Here is a 24,573-nt window from a genome sequence, read left to right as displayed (position 1 = left end):
TCTGCAGCAGAACCTGAAAAAAAAAAAAAAAACCAACCAACAAATTAAACAATGCCACTGAATCCTAAACTTCCATTACATCAGTAGGTCTAATAAAAGATGGAATATCTGCCTACATATGTTGTCTTCCTCACAGACATCGATCAGTCCAGCTCTGATGTTAGACACCTTGCATTTTCTTCAGTAAATTCAAAAGGGATTATGATGCAGTGCATTTCACTGATTGGTATTTGAAGAGATTTTTTTTAAATCAGGTCCTGAGGCCCAAGAGGGTGAAGCAGAAAGGAATGTCTAGAATGCCTAGATAATTCCTTCACAGGTCCATGTCTTTCAGAATTAGCTCCAAAAGCTGGGGGATTCAGAAGTCTTGTTTTACTCTGCCATATTGTGGCTTTTAAGCAGACCTTTGTATCTGCTCAATAAATAAGTACCCGGTGTTAGTATCCTTCACAAATGTGTTTGCTTTTTTATAAACCCCTTATGGTTTGGGTTGGAAGGGTCCTTAAAGATCACTCAGCTCCAAAGATATTGTAGATATTGTTGCAGATACCGCAATTTATGTGGTGGTTTAAGTGCGAGTTAAGTGGCGACTCGTGAAGCAGCTTTGCAGTGATGCTCAAGAGTCTCTCCATCAGCGAGCCCGGCCAGCCCAGAGGAAATCTGAGCATATCAAAGGTGCGAAGTCAAGGATTAAAGAGCACCAAAAGCCTCTCTCAGCTGATCAGCAGCGAGGCAGGTTTTGTGCCTGTGCCATAATCCTCCTGGGACGGCATTAGGGAATAGCGCGGAGGGGATCTCGCCGGCCGCGGGCAGCGCTGGCCGGTGCTAAGCGGTGCCTGGTGGTTGTACAACTGCCCTATTTTCATGTGCTGTGCTTTTGTACTAGCATCAAAATATGTAACTGTGTGGGATGAAAGGAAACGGCAAATTGGATTGCGCCGTAATCCCAGCTGAAGCGCTATCTTCACAAAGATGTAAACTGAAAAGCTTTGGGCTTCTTGCAGGCAGAAGAAACTTGTAATACATGAACAAGTTGTACAGCGACTAAGCTGTCCCTGAAGAGCATCTTCCCCGCCTCTCCGCGGTTTGATCATTTCCCAAAACATCTCCTGCGCTTCAGCATCTCCTACGAGCCCGTGGCTGGAGGGAGCGGTCTGTGACACTGCTTCGGGGACAGACACCATCACAGTCACCCGCCTTCCCCACGACTCCCCGTCCCCAGCAGTGGGGTGTGAGAACACAGCCCACCCTTGGGACAGCCCTCGCTGGGGGTCACTGAGAGACCCTTGCTGAGGGACCCTCTTTGAGGGACAGTCACTCAAGGACTCTCACTGAGGGACCATCCTTGAGCGACCTTCTTTGAGGGACAGTCGCTGAGGGACCTTCTTTGAGGGAGCCTCGCTGGGGTACAGGCACTAAGAGACAGTCACGGAGAGCCCCTCGCTGGCGGCCTCTGCCCGCCACCGCGCCTCAGGGGAGCGACACGCCCGACAGCTCCCCGACAGCGCCCGGGCCTCCTCCCACCGGGCTTTTCCTCTTCTGCCATGGCCGCTCTCCCTCCCCCCCACCCCAGCTGCCGCTCCGTCCCCGTCCCTCAGCCGGCCCCTCTCGGGCGCTGACGGGGGAACGGCGGCAGGGCGGCGCGGGGCCGGATCTGACCCGGGCGGGCTGAGGGGACGCCGGGCAAAAACCCCCCACTTTCCCATGTATATTCACTTTTTAATCTATATTATATATTTCTCTTAATTTTATTTTTTATTTATCTTCCTGCGCTTTCCCTGCGGGCGCGGGGGTGGGGGAGGAGAGACCGGCCAGGTTTCCTGGCGCTGAGGCGGCGGCGGCGGCGCCGGGCGGGGGAGGGGCGGGCGGGCGCTCCCGCCGCTGCCCCAGACAGTGGGCGGGGCCGGCGCGCGCCGCCGGCGGGTTCGTGCCCGCGCGCCGCCGCCGCCGCCGTCTCGGTCTCCGCAGTGAGGTCACGGGTGGGCGGTGCGAGCGCGGCGCCTGTTCCGCTCCCCGCGGCCGCCGGAGCCCCCGCGGCGCCGGGTGAGCTGCCGGGGAACTTACCGGGAACGGCGGGGAGCGGGGCGGCGGAGCCGTGGGGGAAGGGCGGGAGCGCCCGCGGGGGATGGGAGGGAGCGGCGGCTGCGGGGAGGCGGCGCGGGGGCGGGGGGGAGAGGGGGAGCGGGGTACCGGGGATGGGAGGGAGGGAGGGACACGGGGGCGGCGGAGCGGCGCGGTACGGCTGGGGACAGCGGGGAGCCGGGCAGGGCGGAGGGGCAAGCCCGGCGGCGGGAGGGGGAAGGGCCGAGCCGAGCCCGGAGCGGTGCCGGCGGGGCCGGGGTGAGTCACGGCGCGGGAGGGAGCGGCGGGATGCGGCGTCCCGGGAGGGGCTGCGGGGCGAGGGGTCGGTGCCCGACATGGGGGGGGCCGGTGCCCGGCTCGCCGGAGCGCCCGTCCTGTCGGGCGTGCACGCCGGCAGAGCCGCTCCGGACCGCCCCCTCCCCCGCCGGTATCGCCCATCGGTCGTGGCTTGTCCTGATGTTCCGCGAGTTATTGGGAAACGCACCCTGCCTCTGGCAGGGAATCCCAGAATTGTTTGGGTTGGAAGGGGCCTTAAAGCTCATCTCCTTCCAACCCCCCTGCCATGGGCAGGGACACCTTCCACTATCCCAGGTTGCTCCAAGCCCCGTCCAACCTGGCCTTGGACACTTCCAGGGATGGGGCAGACACAGCTGCTCTGGGTAACCTGTGCCAGTACCTCACTGCTCTCACAGAGAATAATTTCTTCCTTGTATGAAATCTAAACCTTCCCTCTCTCGGCTTAAAGCCATTCCCCCTTGTCTTGTCACTCTATGCCCTTGTCAAAAGTCGCTTTCCAGCTCTCTTGAAGCCCTTTTAGGTACAGAGCAAACTCTGGGATTGCTTGTAATCGGCCTCTCTCTCTTTCACAGGTTATCAGGAAAGACTGGCAGAACTCTGTACTAGCACACGTCATGAATTCAGCCCATGGCCTGGATCTCACCTCTATTACTAATAACTCGGGCTGGGAAAATTCTGACACACGCCAGTGACATCTGGGCAAAAGGTGACTCTCTAGGGACGTTTAGTTTTTGCCGTCGATCTGGATCAGCCTTTCATTTGAGGATTTATTTGTGAACTGCCATAGTAGCTGTCATGGTGGTGGTGAAATCATAAAGCTGGCAGCACAATAAAGCAAGCCCTTAAGATTGTGTTTGATCTCTGGGAGCTGAAAGTGCTGAATAAAATTTTCACACAACTTAAACTACGTTTTGGATCAGTTGCGTTAAGACTGACATTCTTCAAACTGAGCCCATTTTTCTATTTTAATATTTAAATAGAGACTTATTTGAAAAGACAGTATATTTTTTAAAGGAAAAAAAAGATTGAGGATGAACACGCATCATTTTTTACTAAATTGCTGGACAAGACTACCGTGTAAAATAGTGGGTAGGGTATGAAGAAAACCTTTTGTATACATATTGCATTAGGGTTTTTATATTATAAAATTGAACAAATAACTAAGAAGATTGTGTAACCTCTCCATTAGTAATTTTATGGTATTACATGCAAAATGGGTTGCAGTTTTTACTGTTGGATGCTGAAGAAGTAATATTTCGGTGAAAGGAGTGTGCAGCTTGGTGTACCTGAGGTAATCCAAGATCACAACAAACTATTTTTTATATGAACAAGCAAGAAAATGCACATTCAGGACTGACTTAATTCAAGTTCTAGTGTTTAGCAATGGAAAGCCCACAAATAAACTTCCCTCTCGGTCTGGTTTCAGACCAAAAAAGGAGCAGGATCCAAGAGGATGGGAGTCCTCCATTGAAAAAAGCAATGACAGAAATGCATGTAAATAACAAAGTACAGGTTGTAATAAATAAATTGCCAACAATAAAGAAGGAAAACTTGGATGACTATGACGAAACTCCGGTGGAGGCTGATGCGGAAACCACCAAGCCAAACAGTGCTTCAGTATCTGAGCCTTTGAGTTTAAATCCAGGTTTGAAACACACGCTGGCACAGTTCCACCTAAGCAGCCAGAGTTCGCTGGGTGGACCCGCAGCTTTTTCAGCTCGGTATTCCCAGGAAAGTATGTCACCCACTGTCTTCCTGCCTCTCCCATCACCACAAATACTCTCTGGTCCACTGCTCATCCCTCCAGACAGCTCTACAGAACTCACCCAGACCCTGCTGGAGGGGGAATCCATCTCTTGTTTTAAAGTTGGAGGAGAAAAAAGACTTTGCCTGCCTCAAGTGTTGAATTCGGTCCTCCGAGACTTTTCCTTGCAGCAGATCAACACGGTGTGTGATGAACTCTATATCTACTGCTCAAGGTGCACTTCTGACCAGCTTCACATTCTGAAGGTTTTGGGAATTCTTCCATTCAACGCTCCATCCTGTGGGCTCATTACGCTGACAGATGCTCAGAGACTATGCAATGCTTTACTGCGCCCTCGCACTTTCCCCCAAAGTGGCAGTTTCCTCCCTGGTAAGAACACCTTGGCCCAGCTGAAAGAGACTGGCAGTGCCTTTGAAGTAGAGCATGAGTGCCTGGGCAAGTGCCAGGGGTTGTTTGCACCTCAGTTCTACCTTGCCCCGGATGACCCGTGTATCCAGTGCTTGGAATGCTATGGGATGTTCTCGCCCCAGACCTTTGTGATGCATTCACACAGATCCCCAGACAAGAGGACCTGCCACTGGGGGTTTGAGTCGGCCAAGTGGCACTGCTACCTGCACATTAACCAAAAATACCTGGGCACATCAGAGGAGAGAGAGTTGAAGCATCTCTTGGAGGAAATGAAGGAGAAATTCAGCGAGAAAAATCAGAAAAGAACTCGGTCCAAAGTAAGTTCACCTGGTGGTGTAAAACTCCCAGATCTCTTTCTGCTCACACGTAAATACTTGTTTTAGAAGCGTGTTACTTGGCTTTTCTAAGTGGGAATACTTGTCACATCAAGCCTAAGTTAAATTTGTGAGAGAGCTTCACCATGGAAATAACATTTCTCATTAAAAGGGCTGGCAATTTCTTTCCTCTTTGGGCTGCAAGCAACCATTCAAGCTAGCTTGGCTCAGTTGGTTCTTGTTCTGTCCTAAGGTATACAGACTCTGGAAAATTCAGCCTATTGTGGAAATTTTCATTCTCCCATTTGACCTTTGAGTAGGTTTATGCGGTGTGTGCTGCAGCAGCTGAGCAAAGCAGAAGGGAGCTTGAAAATCAAGTATTACAAATGAATTCTTTATTTGTACTCCAGCATGCACACGTGGGCTGGATGGCAACCTGGCTTGCTGGCCACCCATCTCATGACTTATGTGCAGGGTAATGGTGCTTTGCTAAATGGCTATTTAGAAGCCCAAAGTCTGCTTGTTCAGCAAGAGCTTTCTGTTTAAACCACTTGTGCAGTGAAATATGCCAAAAAGAGGGGGTTTTAAGCAGCCCAAGTAATGAGCTGTAGGCCGGTATCTTGACAATAGTTAATAATAGACATCTTATTTTTTCCTAAAATACTGCTGTAAGTCTGTGCTGTGGTTCCAAAATACAGAGCTTTTTTGTCCCTTGGAGTGCTTCTACTTTAAATAATAGGACAAGCAGCAGAGAAACATTAATATGATAGATGTTGCCATTCATAGAAGGCACAATTTTGGGGTGTAATTTAAACTTTAAGAGGTTTTTAAGGGTTTCTGCCCCATGACTGTTTCTTTTCAGTGTAGTCAGTGTTTCTGTGTCTGTTTGATGGCTGCTGGTTTGGTGATAAATCCATGTTGCCTGTTGGATGTTTTGCAGTGGATTTCAAAATAGCAGCAAGAGCAGTGCAGATGGTTGAGCCCAAAAAGGGGTGCTATGAGCTGACACCTTTCAGCACAAATTTCTGAAAAGTTGGTGTTGCAGGAAGGCTGACTGTAGTAACAGGTACTGTTACAGTGGTGCCAGTCTGCAGGAAGAGATTTTAACAGCAGATTCCCATGGAAGCCTGCAGTATGGCATGCTTCCACATGCTGAATTATTTGAAGATGCAGTCTCCTAGCAAAGAGACTTTGCTTTTCAACTGATAAAGACATGTCAGTCTTTATTCTTGCAATGCCAGTGTAGGAAATGAACTACAGCGTGGTGGATGCATCAGTGGAAATAGCCTTCCATATTCACACCTATAAATGCTGCTTCCCTTTCCACAGCAGCAAATTTCAGACAATGAGATCTTTCAGTTTCATGTGCAAAGATGAAAAAAACGCACCTGAAATTAACAGTGGCAGTAATTTGGACTGGACTGGTGTAAATGAAGTACTAAACCTCTCTGCAGTCTTCCGTAGCAGACCTGTGTAGTTCTTTCTTACAAAGCAACATACAACGAGTGAGAAGCTGTGAAAACATGAACAAAATACAGTGGTGGGGGAGGTTTGGGGATTTTTTTCCATCTTGTGGATATTCATCTGGGAAGTACAAAAGATTACAAGAGTATAAGAGGGCAGTTTCCCTGTCCTTGTCCTGGGGAAGCTTAGGCTGCTTCAGTTGTCTTTTTGTAGAATTACAGAATGGTTTGGATTAGAAGGAACCTTAAAGATCGCCTCACTCCACCCTCTGCCGTGGGCAGGGACACCTTCCACTAGACCAGATTGCTCACAGCTCCATCTGACCTGACCTTAAACACCTCCAGGGATGGAGCAGCCACAACTTCTTTTCCTCATTTCAGTGTTGTGGGAGAGGTATCAGGTACAACACTTAGACATTCCCTTTCCTTACACTTCCAGGGGAATTTATTTGCAGGATGTTCCATTCGCTGTTCTCTCACCTCCTCAGCACCTTTGCTGAGTCAGTCCTCAGAAGTGTTGACACATCTTTGTGGTTATCTTGGAGGGCCCAGGAGGAACAGTTGCCCTTGGCTAGGTCTTTCCCCATCCAGTAATAATGAATTACTTATGTCCCGTAGCCTTTGGAGCATCCTAGTTCCCGTGCCTTGTCTTTCTCCTTAGCATTTCACTCTGAGTTTATTCACCTCACAGTGCAAATACACTTTTGTTTCAGTATTTTAAGAGCAAAGTACTCTTGAGATTAATTCCTTTCTGTTCTTTGTGCTAATAACAGAGCTGTAAGCTGTGTGCTTGATTGTCATAATTTTCTGTGGAGTTCTAGACTGCAGTGCAACATCCACCTGCTCTTCATGGAACAGCTGTCACTGAGTCTCTGCTGATTCCTGCACTGACAGATCCTTGTTCCCTTTGACTTTGCGACAGTTTCTCATCATCTCTGCACTAAAACTTTGTCTTGCTTCTCAGACTGATTCCTTGAGCTGGTCACAGTGTGTGGGGGAAAGCTCACAGCATGGGGGGGTTAACATTTCTTCTGAGGGTTTTATAAATTCAGTCTCCGCTAAAACTACTGGCTTAATGATTACACTGAAACCATTACTTCCTATGTATTTTCTCCTTAAAGAGCAGCTCTGTCCAGCTAGCTTAGAAGAAAAATAAGGCATTTTCATGTAAACCTTTTAAACAGTTAGAGTAGAAGTAATTCAATTCAATTTATTGTGTTTAGAGAATTATTTAAGAGCATCTAAAATAAACAAATTGTTGGGTAATTAAATACACATGTGTATATTTGGAAGTAGATACCTTGTTTCATTTACCTGGATGGTGAGGGAAGAATCCTGTTAGAAAAAGACTTCATGTTTATTTATGTAACATTTCATTTTCTTTCCTAAGTAAAAATTTGATTGCAAGATTGCAGAAATTCATTTGCAAGATGCACACTAATAGGTAGACAATAAATTCAGTTTCCATTTGCAATAGGTAAAAAAAAAAAAAGCAAAAATCTGACCTAGTAATATGAAAATAGAGATGACCTGATAATTTCACATGTAAATATATAAGCATGTTAAAATGTGAGTCCTAAAATATGGACAAATGTGGTCTGAAGCTAAAATCAGATCACTGCATACTAGCTGCAGTATAAGTAGATTATCTGTGATTATTTAAATTATTATAATGATCTGAATAAGTAGAAAAAACTTGACGAGTGTCAGGATGAGGCCTTTTTTCTAGAGATTATTCAAATCTTTATTATTTAAAGCCTTATGAATTTACAACTCCAGAGCTTCTCTTCCTTGTGCCCTCCGTCCCGTTCTGTCTGTGTTGGAAGTGATTTGAGGAACTGTAGGGGTGGGGTTAAATTTCAGTTTCATTGTGAGAGCTGAGTTTCGTGGGCTGGAAGTTTTGGTCAGAATGGGGTGGGTGGGGTTTGGTCCCTGCCAGGGTGGGGTGGTGTTGGATTGTGCAGACCATGGCGCAGGTCACACTGGTGTCACTGGCGGCCTCTGTCTGCCAGCGATGAAGTTCTCCAAAAGTTTATTCCAGGGTGTGTAAATATAAACTCTCCTGATAACATAGCACATAAGAAGTTGTGAAGATGTTAGAACACTGCATGAACGTTTCAGTACAGGATTATTTAACTTTTTTAGCTTTATAGGCTGTTTTTTTAATTGAGCAGCTTGTCAAGGTCCTGGGTCTGGCTGGAGTGGTGTTGGCTTTCTTTGTAGCAGCCTGTATGATGCTGTGCTTTGGATTGGTGGCTAAAACTGTGGGTAGCACACCAGTGTTCTGGCTATTGCAGTAAAAACTGGGATTTTTGAGGAGGAGAAAGAGGGTTTGACATCCAAGGTGGAGGTTGTTTGGAGGCTGGCTGGGCAGTTGTATGAGGGAGGGACCTGAGCCGTGTTCTTTGCTTCACTTGTATTTTTCTCTTTCCTTCACCTCTTAAGCCAGCTTTATCCAGGGGCTTTCTTGGTCTTGTCCCTTCAATCCCCTGGGAATGGTGCTGAGGGAGCGGCTCTGTGGGTGCTTTGGCAGCTGCCTGGGGTCAGCCAACCACACCCTACCCAAAACCCCACATCCCAAGGCTGTTCTAATACAGTGGAATTATGACTCAATTTCTTAGCTGTGTGACTATTGTAAATTCATGATGAGACACCTTTCACTTGAAATTAAGAGCAACTTTGGAGGGGAGCACAAAGTATCACCAGGAATTTTGAGTAAAGAGTAATTTCAAAAATATTTCTTGAGACACACATAACAAGAATTGCTTTCCAAATTCAAAATAGACAGAAGTTTTTAAGATCATAAATTCTGATGCACCTAGGTTAATTTTGTTTGCCACTGCAAAGGGAATGGCATTGTCATGTTACTGGGAGCAGCTTTGACTGCTGCTGTAATAAAAATTTGTGATGACTAAAGAAAGTTCTGTCCCTGGAACACCAGCACGCTGTTTCATTTAATTTTGAAATAAAGTATCTAGCGGGTGCTTACTTTACATAGACACGTTATTACAAAAGGCTTCTACAACCTTTTGGGAATCCTAGGTCCTGCTTTCTGTTTCTCCCAAGCTTGTTTAGCAGAGTTCTGGAAACTCAGCAGAGCTTTTACATAGGTCTGTCAAGAGATTTGCTTTTAATTTCATTGCTCTTTTGCCCATAATGGTAAATTTGAGATCAAAGAAAATTCTGTGGCTTTCATCGCCCTGTATCTCTGCCAAAGACACCCCATTTCCCAGTACCAGTTTCTCTGCTGTGGCTGTATTAATGGTGTAAATGCCATTTCTGTGAGGAGTGTTTATGAAAATGTAAATAACCGGTATCCATGTTTCAATTAGCAATTTATTTTCTTTCCTTTAGGCAGAGCCACAGCAGAACCTGGAATTATCGCAGTGGTATCCAGTTATAAAGCAAGAAGCAGACACTGATCCTCAACCACCTTCCTTTTTCCATCCCAGGTAACTGAGTTTGTTATGTAGAACTATAAGCACTATCAAGTATTTAATTACTTTTGGCTATTTAGGGATAATTCAAATTTTAAAAAATGTGTTTGCAACCTGAACTGTTAGGAAAGCTCTTAAGGTATCACACAGAAATGATTTAACCCTAAATTTTTATGCATTTCTTAGTGTAAATACTAATGAACTGCTTATGAGTGTTTTTTGGGATAGGACTCAAGCTGTGACCTGTGGGTGTTCTTCTGCAGGCAATACAATTGAAATGTAGTTAAAACTTCCCTTTTCTTAGTAGAAATGACAGAGGTAATTTTTGATCTCTCATATTGTATGCAATGCATGCATGTGGAAAGCTGCACAGGGCCTATTTACCATGAGGACAACTTAATTTCCTTCCAGAAAAGACTTCAAGAGGTGTTTGAAGGCTTTCTTCCACAGTGGAACAAGGGCTGCAGCTGAATTGTCTGCAGACTGTTTCCTGGTTTTAGAAACCAAGTGCATTTCCTTGACTTACCCAGTTTGTCACCTGCATCAGCAAGGGAAACAGTTTTTCGTGATGTTCCTCTTGCCCTCACTCCTGTGGTTACACAGGTCCCGAATTTGGGTCAGAGCAGACCCTTTTTGGTGTACACACATCACACTGGTTCCCACGCAAACAAGGGAGTGGAGGAACTTCTGTGATGGGCCCTCATGTTCTGTTTCTGCTGGTACTTTCCATCAGAACCAGGAGAAAGGGAAGTGTTGAAGACAGCAATTGAACTCCAGTGACACTGGTGATCCTGGCACTGACCTGAACACAGCTGGGGCTCTCTTCCCTCTCTATTAGGCTTAGTGGTGAGGTTAGGGGGGACACAGGGATGCTCCCAGGAGTCCAGGAGCTGTGAAAATCCAAATGGGCAGCTCAGTGTACATGGGAAAGAATGTCCAACATTGGTCTCAGACATGCCCCAGGACTGTCTGAACACAGCTTTGCTGCTTAAATGAGGGCTCATTCCCACTTCACTGAGCACTTCCCCATCCTCCATTGCTAATATAAGGATTATGAAAATGCTGGAGAGTGTGGATTCTGTGACATTCTAATTTCACTCTCTGCATTTAAATGAAGTCTTCGTATGATTTTCTGTAATTTTTTTTTAATCAGCCATGTTTGGAGAATCCACTTGTTTGATAGCCTCAAAACCTTATCTAGATAATCTACTCAGTAAAGATGAAGTGTGTCATTAGGCTTTCCTTTTGCATAGGAAAAATTTAAAAAGGATGTGCTTATTTTTCATTGATGCTTTCACAGTTTGAACTCATGTAAAATTAAACTTACTGCTCTCAACCAGCCATCATTTATTATGTCTTACCTTTCACTGTGAATTTTACTCTTCTGCTCTTTCAGTTACTACCTTTATATGTGTGATAAAGTGGTTGCCCCGAATGTATCTCTTGCATCTCAATATAAGGATGTTGCAAAAGCAACAGTAAAAGCTTCAGAAGTTAATAAATCCTCACCTGGGCAGTCAGAGAAGAAGCTCAGTAGTGGAAAGCACAAAAAAGCTGCCTCCTATCCAGAGCTTTCTCTTGAAGAGCAGGAAAAAATTGACTTGAAAACTGGTGTGGAGCAGCCCCATAAACGTTTAGGTGAGTAGTGAAAAAAGTGTTAAAGTCTTCGATTTTTATACCACAGAATTTTGGAAAGCTTAACACTGAGCTAGAATTTTCTGATGTCACTTCAGATTTCCAAAAATTCCTTTCACCTTTATGTAATCTCAGTTTTCTTTGCATTTTTTTTCACTCTGGAAGTTGAAGTTCCTGTGATTATTGTTCTCTGCTCTTTTCTGTGTAGATCCTGCTGTGTCAACTCGTTCTGCGAGAGGTGGAAAATCTGAGCGTGTTTCTTCCAGTATCACCAGAGACTCTGGCCGTGGTGAGGGAGGTGCTGATGCACGAACCTTGTCCCCCACCCTCATGAAGGACATCAGCTGTGAGGATGACAAGGGAAGGATCATGGAAGAAGTAATGAAAACCTACATCAAGCAGCAGGAAAAACTTAACACGATTTTGCGGAGGAAACAGCAGCTCCAAATGGTACAGTGGCAGCTGAGTGCATTTCCCCTTGGACAGCAGGGAGCTGATGTGGGCTTGCTGGCTCCACAGTCACGGATTGCATTCATTCAGAAACACCAAAGCACACAGATCATTTTTCCCTCAGCTTAAATCCAGACACCAAATCTTCAATATCCCTTATGCTCTTGAGTTTTGAGGCCACTAATAATTGGTGTCTCTTCAGTTTGCAGCTGCCAGGTCCATGCAGCTCCTGCTTTTGCTGTATCCCCTGAAATTTCTGTTTTCAGGTTTTTAAGGATGCAGATATCAGTATTCTAGCAATGGTCTTATTGCTGCCCTGTATAAAAAAGAACACCACCTTCCTATTCCCATTTGCAAAGGCTTGCTTTTAGGGATTTTATTTTTAGTCTTTTCTTTAATAATGAATGATTTTAGAGGCTGGTGTTCATTTGTGACATTTCTGTTTTCTGAATTCAGTTAAATACTGTCTTTGCTTCTTGCATTCATGGAACAGACCTAATATTTTAATTTATTTTATTTAATTTAAATGCTAATCTCAGAATCTAGGAGCTCAGGTAGGGCCCTAGAGCTGCTACTTTAAAATTGTTCTGCTATTGGAGATAAAGCTTGTGGATAAGTTTAAAAAAATTATGAGTTTAAAAATATCAAAATGTCAGTGGACAATGCAATCAAACACTTCATTTTGTTTCTTGATGCTACACTTTTTGCATCTTCAAAGTATATTTTAGTGAATCAACGCTGTTGCTTCCTGAGGTTCACTGCTAGAAGTGCAAATTTGTTTCTGGTAGCTCCATGTACTTAGACGTATAAGTAATTTCTTAAAAATTAGATGCATGTTACAGAATTCCTGTCATTGATAAGCAGATAAATACCAGTATCAGGCTGTTGTTATTGGTAGTTACAAATGGTCTTTTTGGCCTCACTGGTTCCAGATACACTTTTAAATTCAGGTTTTTTTACTTTTCTGGTGTTAGAAGAGAGGAGTATGTGATCTTGATCTTTCTTTACAGGAAGTGGAAATGTTAAGCAACTCTAAAGCTATGAAGGAGCTGACTGAAGAGCAGCAGAATTTACAAAAAGAACTCGAATGTTTGCAAGCAGAGCATGCACAAAGAATGGAGGAATTTTATTTTGAGCAGAGAGACTTGGAGAAGAAACTGGACCAAGTGATGAAGCAAAAATGTAGCTGTGACTCCAATTTGGAAAAAGACAAAGAAGCTGAATATGCAGCACAGGTGAGAAGGGAAGGTTTATTTCAAACAGAACATATTCAGTGTAGCAGGAAATCGTGCAGTTGTGGTTCAGCTACCTTAAGGTTTCATTTTCTCTGTCCTGGCACCACAGACAAATACCAAAATAGGTCAGTGACAGCAATATTTATTTCCCTGTTCCTTGCTTGAAACTGAGGTTGAATGTAACTTACAGAAACATAGGATGTTATTGATGAAATATTAAACTTAAACATGAGGTCTGTTACATCCTCATTTAAAACAAATTCCATTTTTAATATATATGGGCTTGCCCATGATATAGACTTAAACATTATCATTATTTTATGTAAAAAAGAAATAAAATCCAAACCTCTGAACCATCTTTTTGTCACATTAGCAGCATACCTTGCTGCTCTTGCGGTTCCTTGGTGGTAGAACCTTCTGCACTCTCTGATGAGCCCCTTCTGGGCTCTACCAAAGCATTTGGCCAAGAGTTTTCTTGGAAATGAAAATCATGTTAGTGTCTCTCATTCTTGCCTCTTGGATTCATATGTCAAAACCTATGGAGCTGTTTTTTCCTCTCACTTTCCTTTTAGCTTTTACTATTGCTTCTTTATGTTGGAGATTATTCCAATGGGAAAAAGTAAAGTTATTGCCAAAGGGAACCTTGGAATGCCCCTTTTAAAAATCAGCTGTAGTTATGATGAAATTTTTTATTTTGCACTATATCACAGAAAACTAGTCTTAACAGACTCAATTTTAAAGTGAACAAAATCCAGAACTTGAGCTCAGTAAAGCTCCGTGGTCCTTTGTTCACGACTGTGTATATGTCCTGTTCTTACTGACTCAAACTGAGAAACAGGCAGTACTTGAGAGACAGGTTTTGGTATTTTTGGTGAGTAGGGCAGAGACTCGCATCGTAAATCCCTCTCATGAATTTAATTTCATGACATCCCACTCCACTGATTCCTGGCCTTTGCTGCCAGAAATAATCCTCTCTGACTAAGGCCTGATTTACTGAACATCTGGTACAAGCCCTATTAGTGCAAGTAACAACGTGTTCTAATTTATGGAGATCATCATGTATAGCACGTTTTATAGGGCTTGTGCAGCTTACTTCCTTTGGAGGGTGAAAACTGTGGGTTGTTCCCCAAGGAGATTGGTTGCGTGTTTCTTTTGAAGTTGGACTTAGAAAACTAAATACATTCCTTGTGTAAAAGTTTACTCTGTTATTACCTCTGTGGTAGATCTGTTCACAAGGTATAATTTGAACTTTTTTTTCCATTTATCACATCTTGCAGTAGATTCTGGTTTCAGGAAGCACCAGAGTTAAACAGGGGTCTTGGGAACAGGGAACTTCCCCAAGCTGTGTATACAGCATTTTAAAAAAGCCTTGATCTGATGTGTTCTTGAAGCAGTTGCCCGGGCTGCCTTTTCTGTCTGAGAGCTGTGGACTGGGAGGAACTCTCCTTGTGCATTAAACAGAATTAATAGTTTGGTATTTGCAACTTGCTTTAAAGTCTCTTCTCCTTTCTAGGCCTGGCACTGTCTTCTCCCCCTTTTTGACTTCTTTATTGAAATAGTTGCTTCACCCTGTCAATCACAGTAGGGCAGAATAACCAGTACTGGAGCCTTTCCTTAGAGCCAGAAATGAAAACTCAGCCAGAGACATGCTGCAGCATGCAGGCAGTGGGCACTCTTGCTCTGCAGCACTTCACTGCAGCACTTGTGCAGTCAGGACTTGCATTAACAGCCTGTCGCTGCCTAAGAACTGCTGAAGAATTTCTGGTTATAGAATTGGAGATGAAATGTGGTGTGTCTCTAAAATCAGCACAGCCATTCCTTCACCCAGTACATTCTGTAGCAGTTGGTGAACACCAATAATACCCTGTATGTTCCTGCTCTTTCATTCTCATGAACTGTCTTCCTTTTTTTCAGTGAGATGGATGCTTAGTGATGATGTACATCAGGTAGATACCTATCATTATAAAGGCAGATGGTGTCTTTTAGATGGAGTGAGGTCTTTTGGTAAGAAAGGACCCCATAAATCCATGGGAGAGAAGATAACTGGTGCCCAGTCTCCTCCCTGTTTTACTGCTGGTAGTATACTATAAGCAATAAGCAACTTTCCCATACTTGAGAAGATGTTTCCAGATGCCACTGTAAATAATTTTGGTGACATTCTAGCAAGTTTGTACCTTGCTGTATTCTAAAGAGGAAAAGAATACCTAATTTCCGTGGTTAAACAGAAAATATTTCAAAAAAATGTTTGTGTGGATTCAGGTTTATATTTGAACACACACACAGATGGTTATGTTCAAGATTTTCTGAATGTTTCATTTATACTAAGGAGTATCAGAAAACAGTGTTGGTGGTTTTGTTTCTTCTAGAAGTGCATTCAGGCTTTGAAATAAAGAAGTAATATTTTGTCAGGTAAGAGAAATGAACCTGGGAAATGAAAAAATGCAGTTTATTCTGGGATTTGTGACACATTCAATGCAGACTTCATCACAATCTTCTCAACAGATTCTGTGTGTTATTGGCAGTCTGGTGTGACAGTTCGTATAACTACAACTTACATGCATTTAAAAATTAGATTTTCTCTTTTTTTAAATTATAGTATGATGTGTATGCAACTTTGCACATTGACATTGTTTGCTAATGGTGTAATAGGTAAGTGCATAATTCTTGATAACTGCATAACTCTGGTGGACTGAAATACTTGGATGCATGGAGTGGCCATCTGTGACATCTTGATGTTTTAAATAAGTTTGCAGAAATTTACTCTGCCTCTCTGTCTCTCCTGTTTCACAGCTGGCAGAGTTGAGGCAGAGGTTGGATCATGCAGAGGCAGATAGACAAGAGCTCCAGGATGAACTGAGACAGGAACGAGAGGCCCGGGAAAAGTTAGAGCTGATGATAAAAGAATTGAAGCTACAGATCCTGAAATCTTCAAAAAATGGGAAAGGAAAATAGAAATTGGAAGAGGAAGCACAGCTGTGTCCTTCAAACAGGGTGTTTTGGTTTTAATGATTGTGAATAATTTTTGTGTGCTGAGAAAAAGTGTTCTCTATGGATTTCTATTTCCCAGACAGGTCCAGGTGAAGATATACATAGATATAAATAAATAGAGATAGATAGACATTTTTAGATTTTCCTAACCAATGAAAATCTGCATTGATTTGTACTGGTGTTTTTCTCAAACAGTGAAAAATACAAAACTCTTGATTTAGAGTGACCAGTTTCTGTCTATTTCTAATGCAGTCTTAAGGACTCTACACCTTTTAACATTGTCTGTTAAAACATATGTGGGTATCTTTATTTTGCTATCAATTGCACATCCAGTTATAAAAGTACATTAAAAACATCCTGAATTCTTCAAGGTCTAAAATAGTTTGGGTTTCAGTGAGAATTAAATGTTCTCAAACTGAGGAAAGTAAAGGCAGCTTTTTGTCTGTAGGGTAGAGCTCAAAATTGCCACGATTGGTTGATGATTGAGCATCAAAAGTGATTTACCAGCATGAGTTTTTCCCATCATTTTATTGTGTGAAGTCAGCTGTTCTTTTCAGTATTGTCTGTTTAACAACTCATTATCAATCTAAGGAATGTTAGAACCAGCACTTGCTTGCTCTGCTGGAAGAAGAAAACATTAGAGTTTTGGTTTGGGTTTTTTTTTTTGGTGAATTAAAAAATTTACAATTACAGTGGAATCTTGGGAAGTTAAAAACTCACAAGTTCTCTTCTGTTTTTTTCTCTGTAGTACGTATGAAAGAAACATGAATAAAAGGCTTAAAGGCGGGGCTTTTCCTTTTAGAAACTGAGAAAGCATGACTTAACTGTTTTTCAATTACTAATGCTTTCAAGAAAAATAATATTTATTAAGAAATATGTGTTAATTTCTTTAGTACCCTAAGCCTCCACACCTTGAGCTTCTTGCCAACTTGTGGTTTTTTCTTTCATTACATAGAACAGGCCTTAACTGACATTGTGATCATAGCTTAAAATGTAAAATTCTGAGATATAGCACTTTGAAAACTCATTTTGATAGTCTCTGTATTTGAATGGCATGGTAGGGTTACCATGAATTAAGAAAATACAGCATGTTTGTTAAGCTATACCATTGGGAAATGTGTAATTGTACAGAATTACTGTTTTATGTATATATATGATGTTCGAGTACTTCTGAAGTCTGGTTCCTAGTGGGTTAAATGCATGGCTACAAAGTTGGATGAAGAAAAACTTCTTTGCACTTCTCTCCAAAAAGTTGGATACAGCTGGCAGATGTCAGCTGATCATGTCAGTGATAGGAATATTTTAGTAATTCCAGTATTTCACTACATAATTTTCACTTGTGCTTTTAGTTTCTGGTTTTGAGGTACTTAAGTTTAATATGCTCTTAATAATTCAGTTAATTTTGGATGAAACCACTAGTAAAAACCTACATTGAATTGGTTTTCCCCTTAACTTGTAAAACTGAAAACTCTTGTTCTTTTTTGTTTCTCTTTTGGTGGTATAACAAGACTGAACATCACAGAGAAGGATAAAATTGCACATATCTTTAAATTGAATGAGAAATTAGGTGGTAAATTAAATGTCACAGAGTCATAGGATGATTTTTTTAATAACTGTACAATTTTGTTTGTGAACTCTGTCGTATTTACACTGACAAGCAAAGCAGGTTAGATTAAAAAAAATGAATTTTTTTTTGTCAGTGTTGAGAATCATAGAATGGTTTGGGTTGGAAAGGATCTTAAAGATCATCTAGTTCCACCTCCTGCCAGAAAAGAAGACCAGGATTATATTTTTCTCTTCTTCAGCTCCCATCTCCAAATTTTTGCTTTAAAAAAAAAAAAAAAAACAAAAAAAAACTAAAAAGGAAGAGGCCTGTCTTTGCAGCTTAGTTTGGAGGGAAAGGTGCTGACTAAATGGTTCTGGTTGCGTGTGCACCACTTGCTTTAAAAACACCGTGAATGTTTTGTTGTCCAGCCACCAGACCTGTGGGTACAGGGAGAGTAGGCAGGGGTATTGCTAGAGGTGTGATGGCTGGGGAACAGAGCTTGAAGTTGTCCAATGTGATTGGATCCGGTGTTGGATGAGCTGGGAAACTGGGAAGTTCCACCTGGGTGCTGCTGAAGGATGGAGAGAGTCCGTTTGTGTTGCTTCTCAGTGTTTTGAGGCAGGCTCAGGCTGTCGGTGTGGGAAAGGCCATAGCTCGTTCTCACAGCTGCACCACAGTATTTATAGCTTAGCTGTTGGATGTTTGGAATCCTCCTGGGATTATTATATTAGGATAGTGAATATTCCGTTGCCATTCAGGTCTTGTCTGTGTTCTGTGACTTCTGCTCAGATGTCTCCCTTGGCCAGGTTGTTCAGCAGTGGCAGTGGAGGGCTGGTGTAGCCCAGGTTCCTGTGCCTCAGCCAGCACTTGGGTCACTGCTGGAGGCTCTTAAAATGCTGGTGGCTGTCCTTTGTACCGATGTTTTCACTGTTGCAAGAACTCCAGCAGCCATAGGAAGTTTTACCAATTCCAGTTGCAGATAAGGCCTCGTAATCGTTTTCGAACATCTGGCTGATGAAGCTAATGGAACATTTATTATAATGACCTTAAAAGTAGCTTTGTAAATATTCCATTTAGTTAATCTAAAGTTAGAATGCATTTTAAATTATTGTAATCCTCTTAAAATTCTTAAATACTACTTTCAGGCTCTTGACGTAACATAAACAATTTTCATATGTGTAGACTTAATTTTATACTGATTTTAAGTAATAATGTATACATAAATGTGCCATAGCCCTTTGTGTGCTCACAGTCTTTGAAAGACAGTTTTTTAGTAAATTGTAAATAATGCTCTTAAGTTCTAGAACAAATATATGTTGACCTTGTTTTCGCTACTGTATCCTAATTCTATCGAATGGTTCATTTTACAGCCTGACATAGGAACTTGGAATGCACACTTGAGGGCCCTCACTTAAGTGCACACTTAATGGTAGAGACTGAATCAGTCATTAGGTCTTTGCTTCTAGTCATAGCTTGCTCATTTTATGTATTGTTATTTGGTTTGCCTTAGTCATTGCTTGCTGATCTTTTCAGGCAAGAAGTAATTTTCCTAGATAGTTGTGACATGAAGCCTGTAGAACAAAGTCCTAAAATTGTCTATAATTTGAAAGTTGCTTTATTAAGCACGTACAGCAAGATGGAAGTTGCCTAGTGCACCTTTTGGAATCAGTAGGATTCAAGGTGGATACCTAACCTGCTCCTATACTTTTTAAAAAGAGAACTTTAACATGCTTTGTATACTTTAATCAATAAAATATAAGAGCTTAGAGAGTAAAACTCTTGTAATTTTGGCAGTCTGGAAACACCCTCACTCACAGTGTAATCAGGTGTCCCTCAACGAAAGAGATTTTTATCTAAATCTCCAAACTTAGTTAAGTCTGTGTTTTAGTTTTAGTAAAGCATATCGTTCAGTTTGAGTATTTAGATGAATGTAGTTATGTTTCACATTCTTAAACTAATTTTATTCTATATTTAATATATTGATAGCTTAGGTGTAAAACCATCTGTACATAGTAAAGGCATAATGCAATTAGTGATGTAGGAAAAGTTGGAGCATAAAGCTACTGGTGGCCTGAAAAGAAATATGTCTTGGCCCGTATTTTAGAAGTCACAATGTTTTATTCATTCATTCTTGTTTTGTATTGGGGGAGGGGATAGCTAGAATGTGTTATAAAATTTTTGGAAACCTTCCTAGCATTAGTTGGGAAGTTGGCCTTGAAATGCTGTCATGGTCTGCTTCCTAGAATTCACTTGTTTGTAGAGTATATATTTTGATTGTCAGTAAAGATAACAACTTTGTATTTTTTCTGCACTTAATTCGTGTAATTAATCCATACAACAGAGTTTTCTATAACATGGTGAAGTCGACAAAAGACGTAATTTCTCCTACCTATTAATCTGTGCTTGCAATATTTCGGTAATTTTATTTAAGCCATCGATAGTGAACAGCAGAAAGCTGCAAATTTCAGTTTTGTTTTTGCTCATTACATTTGTAGTGTGAGTGTTCATTGGTTTTCTTTACAGAAAGCTTGTAGAATTTTCTATTTGCTGCATATACCTATTTAAAAAATACAGTCATTTTTTAGCTTTTGTGAAAGCAGTTATTGCTTACAAATTGCACGATGATTTTATAGTGTGTCTCCATTACTTAGCAAATTGTTCTTTTCAGGGTTAGTGGTTCAGTTGGAAAATGCTTGAAAAACGAGCTCTAAGCACTTCATCAAGCACAGCAAACACGGTATAAAATTTTGCTATTTGAAAATTATTAAGTGTAACGATATCAATTGAATTTTTTTTCTTCTAAGAGATACCTCACTTAAAGGAAAGCACAGCTGTACTGTATTTAAACGAATTCTAGGAAATAATAAAAAGTTGGTCTGAGATATTTCGTTGCCATCACGTTGCTTTCTGTGATTGACAGAACATTTTTTGTGTTTTCATCCTCACTCTCTGAAGTATTTATTGCTGTCGACATGCCAGTATAATTCTCTCAAATGACAGAAAGTAGCTGCAAAACAACTGAGTCCGTGTTAGCTCAAGGCAACAGGTTGAATGACTACTCTGAAACCATAGGAAAAGCCTGTGAAAAACGATCAGTGCATTCAACAATTTTTAATACTTTGCCAATGATGTACAGTCTTACTGTCAGCATTGCTGTGGTTGCATTACATGACACACAAAACTGTCCTCTACCTCACGTGAGATTTAACAGATATTTTATATGGTTTTAGTAAACAAGATGCATCTATCTGGTCACTTAGTTTACAAATTTTGAATTATATTTATTGCAACATGACATACTGTGCTCTTAGCTTATACCTCAATTGTATTTTGTGCTGTTATCCATTTCCATGCCTTGTAAATACCTGTATAGATCGTGGATTCAAAAACAAATAAAGAACTGTAATGTCAGAACACTTGTCTCTGTCGTATTTTTGAACACTGGCTTCTAAACTTGGCTCTTTGAAGGTGTTTAACTTGGGTCTTTTCTGAGGAGCCTTCCTTGCTTTGATTACAGTAAATTAAAATCTGATTACACTGAAACTTGTTAGCAGAGCTCCCACAGCCTGCAGCAGGTCCCCAGTTCTCTAAAGAGTATTTTAAGCAAAATCTACAAGATCAAAGCCTTCCCTCCCCATGGATCCGCTTTCTAAAGCTGTTATGATTCTGTAAAGGTATTGGCACCAAGCTTTCTATGTATCTTGGCATAAATTTGGTGTTTATACCTGAAAATAGAACTCCTTGCATACTTGGCAAGTTCTCTGGTGCCCAGCTTTGTTGCTACTTGACTGCTCAAGCAATGTGTGAGTTGTTCACAGCTCTCTTCCATAACTCAATAATAAATGAGATTAAAAACACACATTGCCAGATAAAATACTGAGATTTATACAAAGTTAAAATCAGAAATGAGAATTTTACTGTATTTGCTGAAAAAATAGTTACTTCTGATGGCAAGTGACTCTCAAGAGTTCTTAGGTTTTGTAAACCATGTGGTTATATTACCTTAACATTTTCGTGTATCATCAAGGAGCTTAAATAGCAGAAAAGTCAGAGTAGGAGAGGGAAGGAACAACAGAGGAGAAAAGAGGGAGCAGCTCCTCTAAACGGCATGTTCTTCCACAGTAATTTATTTACATTGAGCTTCCATCACTTAAAACAATAAACTGCATTCTGTTGGTCACTTAACCTCCCCTATATTGTAGTAAAATATAACTCTTGCTACTAATTATATTTTGGAGATTTTCTGGGGCATTTTATTCATACTGCGAGGTTTCTCTTGGCAGGTAAGAAAGCACCTGCATATCCACTCCCTTTGCTATTTTTTCTTCCCCTCAAATCAGTACAAAAATACTTTGTCATTGTATTAAGGAGCTGCTCTCCCATGTAGGAAATCCTGATGGTGTTTCAGATAGTTGCAAACCCTTAATGCTACCATGTGCTTGCCTGTATTTTGCAGATAAAGAGAGAAAGGAGCAGTATGAACCAGGATAAAGATGAAAATGACAATGATCAGCCCAGCCTTCAGTATAGAACAGAATTAAGAATTGACTGTACCACTTAAATTTGTTTCTTTCTGCATACCATTGTGCTTTTTCATACTGCTGTATTTCCAAACAGGGAAAAAACCATCAGGCTGAAAATGTAAAGAAAAAGTTCAAGGTGAGTCATGTGGATGAGAAAGCCATGGGGTTGTTGATAGCTTGGGTAGCTATGACTAATTGCAATGCCTGTCTTTGTCAGAGAGAACAATGCGGATCAAGGGAAAACTCTGTCAGTGAAGGGTAAAAAGATTGATTTTTAAAGAGTTCACACTGTTGCTGGAATAAATGCCTGTGTAGCACTCACTTTTAAAAAGACAGCTTTTAAGACTGTTGCCCAAAATGCATCAGCTTATTTGGTATATAGCTGGCAAGTCATTCCTTATTTTACTGATCATGTAAATCATTGTCCACTTGTCTCATACCAACTTACATTCACTTAACTGTTGGTGGTGTGATTTACAACACTGACAAAGTAGTAAATGTCTCCTGTCTCTCTTGACTTTGATGAAATAATTCACACTGTGCCCTGTGGGCACCAGCTCGAGTTCTGTTGAATAGTGCTGGTTACCAAAGCATCAAATTTACTCCTTGCTCCTGCATACTCCTTGATAAAAACATTTCTTACGGATAACATGAAGACTTCGTGGTCTTAAATGTAGGAGACTGAACTATGGAAGGATGTGTAACATTGTGCATTAGGATGTGCATGCACTATCACTGTGTAAAATGATCCCAAACCTCAGCTTTGGGATGAAAGTCGTCATCTTTTGAATTCAGAAGGTGACATGTGATCTGTCCAATGCCATTGCTCAGTCCAAGAAGTGGAACAGCACTAGTTTCACCCCAGAGATAACAAGTTTATCTCCTGAATATAAATAAGCAGGAATATTTTTTTAGGGGAAGGTTAAATCCATCTAGAATTGAACCCTAGACAACATAAAAGCGGTGGTTAGACATCAGTAACAGCATGCTCCACCTGAGGTGGGTGCAGTAGGAGGATAAGCTGTGCAGGAAGGTGGAAAGATGTCAGGAAATTTCATGGAAGGCCAGCTGGCAGCTTGGCTTCACAGAAACACCATAAACCAGGTATAGGAAAAACTCCAGGAGTAACCAACAATATAAAACAAATGTGAAAACAATTATTAAATTTATATTTATTATAAAAGCTTCTCTTTAAAAAGAATTTTCAACTATTTTGGTAGTCCTCCAGTGTTCAGATGAAGCTTTGACAGAATACTGTGACCTCATGTCCTTGAATTTTGGATCTAAGGAGTAGGTGACAAATGAAGCTTAGGATGCTCTTGTTCGTATTTTTCCCATTATTTGTTAAAGAATGGAAAAACTACCCTTGGATGAGGAGCGGGATATATTTAATTCCTGGCATTTTAAACTCGGAGTGGAGTTTCCAGTATTTCTTTCTCCCTGACAGCTCTAGGAGTGAATGAAATTCATTGTTGCGTCACTTTCTTGTGCCTTTTCCCTGCCCGTGCACCGCAGACAGTTCTCCACTAGTGGTCTCTCCAGGCATGTGGCATCCGCCTCACTCCAAACCTTCCCTTCGCAAAACCAGCAGCGCTGGAGGAGCGATGGAATATCCTCAGGGATGTGCTGGCACGCGAGAACACACATACGTGTTGGGAAAATACAGAGCGAAGTTAGGAAAATAGCCTGCCTGTTTCTCCTGATGCAGAACGGGAGGATCTGAAGTTTCTCCACCTCTTTGAAGTGGGCTGCTCCTGTTTTACCAAATGTACTAAAATTCGCACAGTAAATTTACTCAGACTGAAAGTCTGAGTTAAAAGCTGCTCATTTTAATTTGAGCATTCAAAAATGGGACTAAGGTGCTGTTGAACACGTGTTTAAGACTCAGTGAGTGCAAGTTAATATTTCTGAAAACCCAGGTACAGGAGAGAATGCAGTGATGGGTCTTTCATATTCTTACAATTACTGGAAACATCAGGAAAGACCCAAGATTGATTCTGTCCCTTTCCTGCAGCTGTGCTGATGGCTTTGATGAGGTGATCAATTCCATCTCATGAGTAACTCTGCCCAGCACGTTTCTTCCCTTTACATGAGAAGGTATCAGTGTGACTATTAAAGTTCAGCTCACAAACACTGCCTTAATTTTTCTCCCTCGATGCTAAATTTCGAATAGTCAGGCTGTTTGCATTTGAATAAACCCCTCTGGTTTGTTTTCCAAGCACGGTTGGGTGTGATTGTGCATCTCCTCCTCTCCACACCCTCCTTCCCCTCGGACGCTCCGGATGCTCTGGCAGAAGTTGGGGCTCCCCACTTGCTCCTCCCATGCTTTATGGGGCTGGAGGCAGCTCTGACCCCTCCCAGGGACGGAGCTGGGCAGAGGCAGCCGAGTGCTTGCAGCAGAGCCTGATCAGGGACCTGGTCCTGCCAAAC

The 24,573-nt window shown here is 41.9% G+C and overlaps 1 protein-coding gene across 1 annotated transcript; it reads left to right on the top strand.

Moving 5' to 3' along the window:
• Positions 1-1,942: 1,942 nt before the first annotated feature.
• Positions 1,943-20,966, top strand: SKIL (SKI like proto-oncogene). The gene is made up of 7 exons (XM_082287687.1): positions 1,943-2,043; positions 2,952-4,869; positions 9,684-9,781; positions 11,163-11,404; positions 11,610-11,851; positions 12,862-13,086; positions 15,877-20,966. Exons 2-7 carry the CDS (start codon positions 3,763-3,765, stop codon positions 16,036-16,038), a joined length of 2,076 nt encoding a protein of 691 aa, XP_082143813.1. The 5' UTR covers positions 1,943-2,043; positions 2,952-3,762; the 3' UTR covers positions 16,039-20,966.
• Positions 20,967-24,573: the final 3,607 nt, after the last annotated feature.

The sequence above is a fragment of the Coloeus monedula genome (genome assembly GCF_965178545.1).
Source record: "Coloeus monedula genome assembly, chromosome: 10".
Taxonomy (NCBI): domain Eukaryota; kingdom Metazoa; phylum Chordata; class Aves; order Passeriformes; family Corvidae; genus Coloeus; species Coloeus monedula.
This window is presented reverse-complemented; position numbering and strand designations above follow the sequence as displayed.